General features: G+C 37.6%; 1 protein-coding gene across 1 annotated transcript in view; it reads left to right on the top strand.

Annotated features, from left to right (window-relative positions):
• The window catches only part of LOC311300278 (NACHT, LRR and PYD domains-containing protein 12-like), a 156343-nt gene that overhangs the window by 88154 nt on the left and 55224 nt on the right, over nt 1–12965 (top strand). The window contains exon 12 of the mRNA XM_084424466.1: nt 1308–1481. Coding sequence (XP_084280592.1) covers nt 1308–1481 — 174 coding nt within the window. The remainder of the gene's footprint in view (nt 1–1307; nt 1482–12965) is intronic.

The following is a 12965-nucleotide window of genomic DNA, read 5'->3' as shown; positions in this document are numbered from 1 at the left end:
ATCCGTTGCGGATACTCTCTATTCGTTCTGTTTAATATCACAAAGCATAATGCAAACGTTTGTGTGTCCCTGCTTGATATACAACCACTGCTGAACATAATCGTTTTGATGAGAGAAAAAAACTATACGAAAAAAATATATATATATCTATACAAGGGCGGATTCGAACTCAAACCCTTTGACACGGCTGGCGAAAGCTCTACCACTGGACCATTAAGATACATGTTAGATAAGTTGGCGGATCTATATATTGGCACTGACAACATGTATTAGGCTACATCTCATTAAACGACAAATTAAACCCCATGTAACCTACTATTTAAATCGATTGCTGGACATCGTAATGTTATTGGCGTCCATCTTCATTGAATTTTGAAATCAGATAGAGCCGGCCAGAGCGCTGCATAATAAGTAGCCACGCCGGCTTATTCAGTATGGAAATACACACCGACAATGACACGCCCCTACTGCGTGCTAGAATCTCCGAAAAACAAGCCGATTTCAAAATCAAAATGTACGCTTTTAAATATACCAATACTGCTATCTCAAACATGGAGAGGCTTATTCGTGATCTCAACTAACAGATTCTGCAAAAAAACGAAAATCACAAATTTTGAAAAAAAAGCTTCTTTCTCATTTTGCTCGAAAGTTGTGCTGCCGACTTGTGTCCCTGGTTTCCGTGACGGGTCACAAATGATTGCCATACAAAAAAAAAAAAAAAAAATACTGTGATATTACTCATCGGAATGTTGCTTTTATTTTCATTAGATTCTTTCCAATGTGTCTGACATAATTTTACAATTTTAATGATAAATTAAACATGACTGGATGATGTAAAGATGTGTCAACCGTGTTCATATACAGATATGTTGATGATTTTTGGGTACTTGCATAAAAATAAAAAAAGTTGGTTACACATTGTTTTAAGGTGTCATTGTTACAGTGTAATTATATATTTAAGTACTGAGTAATATTAAGCAACTACATGTACTCACTATAGGGTTAGGGTAGGATTAGGATTTGGTTGAGGGTTAGTTGTATGTAATTATGCATAATTTACTGTTATTACTATGGTAAGTTCATGTAACATATGTAACAAGAACACTGTTAAATAAAGTGTTATTGAATGTTCTTGCAATTTTTATCAAATGGAAACTAACCCGCTCAAGCAGTTTGTAGAAGCGGGTCTGAACCTTAGACTGGACCTGTTAATAGTGCTGTGGATTAAGTCTCTGATTGTGAAGTTCTGCTTATCTGAGCTGTAGATCCTGAACTGAGAGACTGAAGAGTGTCATTGTTCTCTACAGGTTGCGGGATTGTGGTGTTACAGATGAAGATTGTGCTGCTCTGACTTCAGCTCTGAGATCAAACCCCTCACACCTGAGAAAACTGGATCTGTCATTGAATAAAGTTGGAGATTCTGGAGTCAAACAGCTTTCTGATCTACTGCAGGATCCTCACTGTAAACTGGAGAAACTGTGGTAAGATTGTATAAAATGTCCCAACATAGTCCTCTAATTTAATGGTAAATAATGACTGCCATAAAAAAAAAAAAAAAAAAAACTACTGTGATATTACTCATGGGAATGTTGCTTTTATTTTCATTAGATTCTTTCCAATGTATCTGACATAATTTTTACAATATTAATGATAGCTTAAACATGACTGGATGATGTAAAGATGTGACAGCCATGTTCATATACAGATATGTTAATGATTTTTGGGTACTTGCATAAAAAAAAAAAACAGTGTAATTATATATTTAAGTACTAAGTGATATTAAGCAACTACATGTACTTACTATAGGGTAAGTGTAGGATTAGGATTTGGTTGAGGGTTAGTTGCATGTAATTATGCATAATTTACTGTTATTACTATGGTAAGTTTATGTAACATATGTAAAAAGGACACTGTTAAATAAAGTGTTATCGAATATTCTTGCAATTCTTATGATATGGAAACTAACCCGCTCAAGCAGTTTGTAGAAGCGGGTCTGAACCTTAGACTGGACCATGGTGCCGTGGATTAAGTCTCTGATTATGAAATTCCTTCTGATCTGAGCTGTAGATCCTGAACTGAGAGACTGAAGAGTGTCATTGTTCTCTACAGGTTGAGTGATTGTGGTGTTACAGATGAAGGTTGTGCTGCTCTGACTTCAGCTCTGAGATCAAACCCCTCACACCTGAGACAACTGGATCTGACATTGAATGAAGTAGGAGATTCTGGAGTCAAGCAGCTTTCTGATCTACTGCAGGATCTTCACTGTAAACTGGAGAAACTCATGTAAGATTTTATAAAAGTCTCGACGTCGTCTGTTTTTCTCCTGTGGTGAATAATCAATGATATACAAAAATAATATATACAAAAAATGTTTACCATCAAGTAACTGAAAATTATGTTTAATCTTCAGTGGATTCTTTCCAAAGTTTCTGAGGTCATTTTACTTTTGATAGTGTTTTATGGTGCGTATTTCTAGACACCTTTAACCTTATTTTGATTATTCTCAGTTTAGGTAAAATACGTCAAATCTGTCCTAAATCATAAGCATCTGAATTTTCATTCTCACAATCTATAGGTCAGAAGACTTCTTCATGATATGTTCAGTTCAGTTTTTTAGAAAACAAATACTTTTGGCAGGCAAGCTTCTTAGTTTCAATTAAATATAGTTTTATTATTTACAGGTTAACTAGTTTACAAAAAGGCATACTTGTAACAGGACAATTGCATATTTTCCACAACAATAGTTATATGATTGGATGATGTGAAGAGGTGACAACTGCTTTCATATACAAATCTGTTGAGGAGAATGGAGAAATTCATATATATCTTATCATTTATATCAGTGTTTCCTGAACTGAGAGACTGAAGAGTGTCATTGTTCTCTACAGGTTGAGATGGTGTGGTGTTACAGATGAAGGTTGTGCTGCTCTGACTTCAGCTCTGAGATCAAACCCCTCACACCTGAGAGAACTGGATCTGTCATGGAATAAAGTAGGAGATTCTGGAGTCAAGCAGCTTTCTGATCTACTGCAGGATCTTCACTGTAAACTGGAGATACTCGAGTAAGTTTTTATAAAAGTCTCAACGTCGTCTGTTTTTCTCCTGTGGTGAATAATCAATGATATACAAAAATAATATATACAAAAAATGTTTACCATCAAGTAACTGAAAATATGTTTAATCTTCAGTGGATTCTTTCCAAAGCTTCTGAGGTCATTTTACTTTTGATAGTTTTTGATAGTTATAAACATGATTGGATGATGTGAAGAGATTACAACTGCTTATACAAATCCGTTGAGGAGAAAGGAGAAATTCATATATATCTTATCATTTATATCAGTGTTTCCTGAACTGAGAGACTGAAGAGTGTCATTGTTCTCTACAGGTTGAGGGATTGTGTTGTTACAGATGAAGGTTGTGCTGCTCTGACTTCAGCTCTGAGATCAAACCCCTCACACCTGAGAAAACTGGATCTGTCTGTGAATAAAGTAGGAGATTCTGGAGTCAAGCAGCTTTCTGATCTACTGCAGGATCCTCACTGTAAACTGGAGATACTGATGTAAGTTTGTATAAAATGTACTCCTCTATTATAATGGTACAGTAAATAATGATTGCCATACAAAAAAAAATATTGTGAAATTACTAATGGGAATGTTGCTTTTATTTTCAAGCACAGTTTTTCCAATGTGTCTGACATCATTTTACAGTATTAAAGGGATACTTCACCGCTGGTGATCCTGAACTGAGAGACTGAAGAGTGTCATTGTTCTCTACAGGTTGATGGATTGTGGTGTTACAGATGAAGGCTGTGCTGCTCTGACTTCAGCTCTGAGATCAAACCCCTCACACCTGAGAAAACTGAATCTGTATGGAAATAAACTAAGAGACTCAGTTGTGATGCCACTCTTTGATCTGAAGGAGGATCCACATTATAAACTGGACACGGTTGAGTGAGTAGTGATTATTAAAACTGTTCATATTTGAATTGAAAGTTAATTTTGTTTCCTCTTAGTTTACTTTCCTTGTTATGGTGAATTACACACTTTATACATGTTTAATAAGAGTTTGATTCATTTATTTTTCAATAATAGTTTATAGCAACAATTAAATATCTTCAAGTTTCTTTTTATTTCAAACAATTCAATATTTTGCTTTTATTATTATCTTTTTATTGCTAAATTATGTATTTTGAGAGAATGTCAATTGCAATAAAAGATAATGGTAAATATTAGGGCTGCACGATTTGGGGAAAATGTCATATTGCGGTAATAGAGGTCAATATTGCGATAGCGAATGCGATATAATAAACAAATGGTTTCATGAGTCAACTTGCTTGGTTCTCAAGGAAAATAAATGCACACACAGATTAGTGATAATCTGCTTAAAGAAAAAAAGTTCTTTAGTCTTTATTTTTATTATTTATTATTTATTTAAAATGGAAATAGCAATAACATTGGACTAATCAGGTGCATTGTTTAAAGTGTTATAGCACATGTGCTAATTTTCAACACCTGTCCATAGGGGGCTTTTACAACAAATAAAAACACATTGTTAAACAAGACAAGGCACATTTTACACATGGGAACAACTTTGGCCCGATTTAAGCCTCTGTTTGAGCTCTCTGGTAAAGATGTTAATATTATTCTGCAGTTTGAATCCAGTGGGGAGAGAGTTCCACAGTGTAGCCCCTCTGAAGGAGAAGCTAGACTGTCCAAAAGATTTTCTAAACTTTAGGAGCACACAATCCCCACCAACTGAGGCTCTGGTGGCAGGTCTAAGAGAGCCCTGACGCCTCTCCATGAGGCCAGAGAACAGTGGGGACACACAGTTGTTCAAACATTTAAAAGTCATTTTCAAAATATTAAAATTTTCAAAAGTAAAAAGCTTGTGCTTTTGTATGATATCACAATGATGCCATCTCGGTTTATTGTCGAATATCTTAACCTGTTAAGCTGCAACCCCACTTTTGAAAAATCCCCAGAAATGACATACCCAAACTGAAACACATACAGTTCATGAACCCTTTGTACTAAAAGCACAAGTATGATCTCATTTGAAAGCTGACACCTGGCAGTTTATTGTAAATGTAGAATTAATTATTGTCATAATGAAAAAAATTATTATAAATAGCTTCAAAGTTTTGTAAAGTTATTAGAAATTATTTTTTATGAAACATCCTCATGAAAATAAAATTGAAGTTGGCACTGTAGCAATCTAGAAATGCATTATAGCTAAAGCCACATGTCTAAACATTTTATGTTTAAAATCTGAAGATAATAAGTCCAAAACTCTGGATATAGTTCAATGTTTTTCAAGACCATGTCAAATGACTTTATTTTTAACGTCCTGGAATGTCACATGATCATGGCTCTTCTTCATGTTCCAAATATGGACTATAATTGTGCATATAGCGCCCTCAGGCTATTGGTATGAATTAAAAAACACAGTATCAAAGTACCAAACGCTCATAAAGATTACATCGACGCATTTGGGTATAAATTCAATAAATATTATTCCTGTCTATAGAAATATGATGTAAATCTATGAGAATCTATCAATATTTCTCCAAATCTGCACATTTTTGAGCTAAAGCCCTGAGGCACGTTGTTTTGTTTATCGCTGTCATGACGACAGCACGGAGTTTTTTATGAATGAAAGCGGCTGACGCGCATAATTCATATTAAAGGTATCGACTCATTTTTTTCATTTCATAACTCCTGACACAAATTAAGACATAACTGTCACTATGAGTTTCTCAGAATACAATAGTGGTCAAATACTGAAACTTGAGTATTATATCTTTTTAATTATGTATAGTTTGTCAAGGTATAACATAAAATCTGATAGTAATTTTGAATTAAATAAATAAATAACGCTTCAGTGCGCCGACGCACTGGCAACGCTTAACAGGTTAATTGCCTGTTTATATAGAGAAGTGACTGGTTTCAGAGTGGACGCTGATGTTTGTGACAAGAGCAGTGAGTGTTTTTCTCTGTTTCCTTTTTTTCCTTGATTAACTTTAGCTACAGATATAATTAGTAGCTACTGTGTACTGTCCCTTTAAGACCAGCTGCTGTCAGAGACGCGGATCTCACGTGACACGCGCCTCATTCTCTGACGAGTCACAAGTTCACAACGCTTCACGTTCATCATAAGACTACTCTTATGTTATGAAGATACTCAACAAAAAGACATTTTGGCCTAATTGTGTGTGTTATTGTTCGTTCAAGCTCGAAAGAGAACTGTATTCTGGCATGCTGTTTTGTGCGCACGCACGATATTAGTCTTTCTGTGTGTCACAGTCAGGACCTTCACAGGCAGTGCGTTCATTTTGGCATACATGTGTGTTGTTCGTTCTACAGCGAAAGATAACTACTGGCGCGCTGTCTGTACGATAGTGGCGCGCGTCTATCTGTGGGTCGTGTGTGTGTGTGTGTGTCAGGAGGACATTCACTGACAGCGCGTTCTTTTTTGTCTTATCGCGCATGAATGGTTTAAAAGCATTTGCATGAATAAGAGCGGGATCATGTAACACTAGCCAAAGGATGCCAAAAATTAACAGATGCTGCGTTAATAGCGCTTATTTGTTTATTAATATAAAATCGCAGCATTTGCGTCATATAATCGCGTAGGCTTGACATCGCGATTGCGATTGCGATTGCGATACGATTAATCGTGCAGCACTAGTAAATATGTATCACTAGTTTCTTTATCATCAATAAAACTGACCCAGTGACACAGAAAGAGGACAGTCATACAGGATTATAGATAAGGGTCAAGGGTCATCATTCACGATGACTTAGAAGCAAAATCAAAATCTGAATGTTTAAAAACAGCTTTAACAATCACGTATCACAGTGTTATATTATAATCTCTCACTTAATCATTTAAGTAGTTTCTTTTAGTTGTTCTAAAGTTGATAATGCAATCATGTCGCACACATTTGACTGTCTGTGTTTTACTTACAGGTTTTAGATGTTAGTCTGACCTTCTCTGGATCAGCTGATGGAGAATAAAGAGCCACTACAGACACAATCACATTCAACAGAATCAACAGACACAAACCCACAGTGATCATCACACACACATGTATTTGTGTAACTTTACAGAATGATCCAATCCTTCATCCAAAGTCAAACAAGGAAACCTTCCAGTTGAAACTGGATAAATATTCTGAATGTTCGGATCCAATCTGACCTCTGACCTGTAATGCCTGAATCATAATCATACACCTTTCGTTGGTCAGAGGAGAACTGAGCGACTGAGTCTGGTTTCTGCCAAGGTTTTCTTCTCCATTCTGTCATCGATGGAGTTTGAGTTCCTGCCACTGTCGCCTCTGGCTTGCTTAGTTGGAGACACTTAATATTCAACAATATTATAAATCTGCATTGACACCATTATATGAGTACTGAACTGAGCTGGACGATGACATAACTGTTTTCTCCAGAGCGGCTGTATAGATAAATGAACTAAAATAATAACTTTTTTACAACAGAAATGAATCAACACTGAACTTTCTTAAGCTGGACTATGACACTATTTTCTTCTAGATCTGTTGTACAGCCGAAACAAACTTTGTTGCCTTATGTTCCTGTTATCACTGTAAAGCTGCTTTGAAAATTTCTGTATTGTAAAAGGGTCATTCTATGGAAATGTCCATTTTTCTGTTCCTAGCCTTTACAGAAATATTACACTTAAAAAAATACTTTAGGGTTACAATTTCTTTACATTTTGAACAATTACACCACCTTGAGCCATCAATATGGCAATATTTGATTTTAATTAATTATATAGAGTTCCAAGCACCACAGAAGTGCTCGTCCCCACAGTCATGCACAGAGGGAAAATGCTTTATTTTGAGGTCAATAACAGGTTTTTACACCATTTAAAATACAATAATGTATACATAACTATCAAATATATTATGTAAATGATATAAAAAAACAAAATGCAGAATAAATATTATAAAATATATAATGAAAGTAGTGGTACCCTGGAGTTGTGTCACTGGTGTTACCATTAAACAAAAATCTCTTATTTTGATATAAAAATCACACTGATGACATCACTTGACTTCCTTCTTCCAATTTTCTGAATATCTATTCGAAAAGCCCATGGTAGATCCACTGTTTCTTTTCAGTTATCAGAAATCTTCTCATTTATGTCATGATTTCATATGAAGCTTTTAGTTGAATTCACTGGTATGACCTACTTTATTGTTAGGTAATTGTAAAAAAAAAACTAGAATACAAATGGATTAAACTACTTAATTTAGTTAGTATACCATGATTGACAACATGTGGTTTGATACCTTGCAGCAGCCATTTTGTAAAATGAAATTTTCATGAAAATTGTCACTGGTGTCACCTTTCTTATGGGTAACACCAGTGACTCCCATTTATAGATAAACTTTATTCAAAGCTATTAATTTAGATTATATGCCAAATGTAACAATTTAGTCTCATCTACTTAATTATAGTTGAAGAATAATGATCTTTGGTCTTATGCATGTCATTGGTGATTCATTGTGTCACTGGTTTCACTGTCCATATCTGAATGACAGCAGCTCAAGTTTAAAGAAAATTGCCTTCCTCAACATTCGCAGGATTGTTCAGCAGAGACTCAGAGTCATGCAAGACGCCTGGCTGTGCGCAAAAGCTGAGGAGATTCAATCCTACGCTGACAGTAATAACACCAAGTGCCTCTATTATGCACTCAAGCAGGTCTATGGTCCGCAACATTAAGGAACTTCATCTCTCCTGAACTTAGATGGAACAACACTCCTTACGGAGAAGGACAAAATACTTGAAAGGTGGGTCGAACACTACAGCGCGGTCCTTAATCGGCCATCATGCATAAATGAGGCAATTGCGAGATTGCCTCAAGTTGAAATAAACCAGTCCTTGGCTGTTCTACCATCCACTGAGGAAATCAGCAAAGCCATAACACTTCTCTCAGCAGGCAAAGCTCCAGGGTCCGATGCCATTCCAGCAGAAATCTACAAGGCTGGAGGGCCTCGCTTAGTCGAGAAACTGACCGACCTCTTCCAGGTTATGTGGAAATTAGAAGCCGTTCCCAAGGAGTTCAAGGATACTACTATAATCAATCTATATAAAAGGAAAGGCAATCGGCAGGACTGCGACAACCATAGAGGCATCTCCATACTATCAGTCGCTGGCAAAATCTTGGCAAGAATCCTTCTGAACCGCCTAATTGTCCATCTAGACCAGGGTTTGCTACCTGTGAGTCAGTGTGGTTTCAGAAAAGACCACGGAACCACTGACATGGTATTTACTGCTCGGCAGTTACAGGAGAAATGCCAAGAACTAAATGTTGATCTATATATGGCTTTCATTGATCTAACAAAAGCATTCGACACAGTCAGCCGGGAAGGCCTATGGAAAATCATGGCCAAGTATGGGTGTCCAGACAAGTTCATTGGCATTGTGTGCAATCTCCATGATGGTATGATGGCCAGCGTCAGAGACCAGCAAGAACTCTCTGATCCGTTCCCAATCACAAACGGGGTGAAGCAAGGCTGCGTTTTAGCGCCAACGCTCTTCAGCACGGTGTTTTCTGCCATGCTGCAAAACTCATTCCAGAATTACAACACTGGGATTAACTTCATTTACCGTTTTGACGGTGGGCTATTCAATCTGCGGAGGATGCAAGCCAAAACTAGAGTGGAGGAAGTCACTGTTCGAGAACTTTTGTTTGCTGATGACTGTGCTCTGGCTGCTGGCTCAAATAAAGATCTACAGGACAGTATGGACCACCTCTCCTCAGCTTGCAACAACTTCGGCCTAACAATCAGCACAAAGAAGACTGAAGTCCTATACCAACCTGCTCCTGGGAAACCCTACACTTTGTGAATGGGAAAAAGCTTTCAGCCGCTGACAAGTTTATTTACCTTGGTAGTACACTGTCTCGTGCTGTGCACATAGATGATGAAGTTAACATCAGGATTGTCAAGGCCAGCGCAGCCTTTGGACTTCTACGTGACTCGGTATGGGAAAGGACTGGCATCAAACAGGAGACAAAACTGAAGGTCTACCGGGCTGTTGTCTTACCAACTCTTCTGTATGGGTGCGAAGCCTGGACAGTCTAAAAATTGAATCATATCCACTTGAGCTGTCTGAGGAAACTGCTGAGGATCAAGTGGCAAGACAGAATCCCTGACACGGAAGTCCTCAGCAAGGCAAATATCCCCAGCATCTACACCATGCTTGCGAAGGAACAGCTCAGATGGACTGGCCACGTGACCAGAATGCCCTACGTGAGACTTCAAAAACAAGTCTTCTTTGGCGAGCTGAAAAATGGCAAGCGAGCACAAGGTGGCCCCAAAAAGCGCTACAAGGACACCCTCAAAGCTTCCTTGAAGAGCTTTGGACTCGACCTGAAAAGCTGGGAATCCCTAGCACAGGACCGACCTGCCTGGAGAAGAAAAGTCCAGGACGGTGCAGTCCTCTGTGAGAGCAGGAGAAGCTCCTGTGCTATCTTGAAGAGGCAGCAGCGCAAATCTACCAAGGAAGGACATGTGGCTGCACCTCAGAGCTCTACATCCTCCCTGACCTGTCCAGTGTGCCACAGGGAATTCCGGGCTCGGATTGGCCTCTTCAGCCATCTGCGCACTCATCAAAATCCAACAAAATGACAAACGTGCCATGGTCATCATCATCTTTGATGGACGAACAAGAAGAAGAAGAAGAAGGTGTCACTGTCTTTTTTTTCTGTCACATTAAATACAATGTCACATGTGACATAATAATAATTTTACATCCATTTAATCCATTTAATTCTGCAACACTCAAAAGTTAAAGGGCACCTATTATGACTCTTTTCACAAGATGTAAATTAAGTCTCTGATGTCCCCAGCGTATGTATGTGACGTTTTAGCTCAAAATAAACAACAGATCATTTTTTACAGCATGTTTAAATTGTAATTTTTGGGGGCTCAGAAAAACGTGCTGTTTTAGTGTGTGCCCTTTAAATGCAAATTAACTGCTGCTGCACGACACAGGGGGCGGAGCTTCATGAACTCGCGCTACAGAGCCAGGACAATCTCATCTGATAATATCAGAACAGAAACTCTCAGTTGCGGTGTTCATTTCGACTCGGAGTCGGACATTAATGCCCACAGAGCCAGAGAATATATGCTGTATGGACATAGAACAGGTATAGTTCAGTTTAATTATGGTTATAACTTATTTGTCATCTGCTTTTATCCACTAATACAAGCCTGCTGTAGCAAAACCCGTCCGAATTTATGACCAAAATATACTGACGAGTTCAGTGAAGTTTATTGTACATCACACAAAAGATGAGCGTTAGTTTTACTCCAGAGAATCTCTGTAAGAGCTGAATAAACATAGTATAAGAAGTGCGCATTAAAGTCTTATCCATAAACTCTCTCTCTCTCTCCCTTTCATTATCAACAACATACACAGCGAAGTGCACAAAACACTGATTACAACTAACAGTAAACAAATATACACACCTTTTCAGTGGGTGCTAAATAAACTGTTAAACCTTATATCTGTAAAATGACTCGAAGAGCTGTCATAAAGAGCGCGCTCGCACTTTCATTTCTTCCGTGTCCAGTCACGTTAGGCCTGTTGCTCCGGAGAGTGTAAGCTTGATCACAAACAGTACAGATCCATCCTTGAGTAACAACGGGAGTAAATGAAGACTGCTATGTTCATTCTTACATCCATCAACAACACACCTCAATCGCTTAGGAGACATTGTGATGTCGTGTGTCGTTCTCTCCCAATCAATGATGAACTGAGTCAGACCAGACCAATTCAGCACGGATCATTTAATCCAATTTTTATGCTCATAAGGAGTTATTAAACAAGGAAAAGAATCCAGGTCGTATTGGTTTAACTAAGCACATTTCCATCTAAGTGCTGAATAACACAAAATATCGATATAACAGATAATGCCCTATGAATTTTTGTGTTATAAATATTTGAAAAATATAAGACGAATGTATTTTTTGCCATTTCTAAAAAAATGTGTCAGGTTTGTTGGTAGGCCTATAAGCTTCTCCTTTCAGAATTAATAAGTGTTCCGATTTTTTACTTAACCTGTTAACCGTTGCCAATGCGCCCACGCACTGAAGCGTTTTTTTATTTATTTAGTTCAAAGTTACTATCAGATTTAATGTTATACCCTGACATGACAAACTATACATCATTAAAAGGATATGAGACTCAAGTTTCAGTATTTGACCACTGTTGTATTCTGAGAAACTCATAGTGACAGTTATGTCTTAATATGTGTCAGGAGTTATGAAATGAAAAAATGAGTCCATACCTTTAATATGAATTATGCACGTCAGCCGCTCCCATTCATAAAAAAAAACTCTGTGCTGTCGTCATGACAGCGATACACAAAACAACGTCCCTCAGGGCTTTAGCTCAAAAATGTGCAGATTAGTCTTAGAAATGGCGCTATATGCACTCGCCATACACGCGTCTTGAGTGCATTCACACCGCGAGCAGGAGCAGCGCGTGAGCGTCAAGCAGGAGTGTCGCGTGCAGTAGTGAAACGGAGGGTTTCGACGCCGAGTCTATTTTTGCTGCGCTGCTCACGCTCAATTAAAGTGAAAGCACACTTTTGATGGACAAAATAAATATCACACAAAAAGTACCTAAGATGCACATCATTTGCATGTATAGTGTGTTTTAACAAGAACTGGAGTAGGCTAAGTCAGAAAAGAAAATGAAGACTCAAAAATATTTATAGAAAATTTACCCATTTAAACTTGTTTTTATTAATCAGTTTGGGTAAAAGTGGTGTTTTATAAAAAAAAATATATAGACTAAAGAAAATAAATATTTGTGTGTGCTGTAAAGTGGTTAGAAAAAATGAAATCAGAATCGGCTAAAATCTGTATCAGCAGGGGCAAGTTCAAGTTCAAAACGGTGCACAACGTTTTGCTACGGTTTCCGGGTTGAGCG

This window comes from Rutilus rutilus, assembly GCF_951802725.1.
Source record: "Rutilus rutilus genome assembly, chromosome: 11".
Taxonomy (NCBI): Eukaryota; Metazoa; Chordata; class Actinopteri; order Cypriniformes; family Leuciscidae; genus Rutilus; species Rutilus rutilus.
This window is presented reverse-complemented; position numbering and strand designations above follow the sequence as displayed.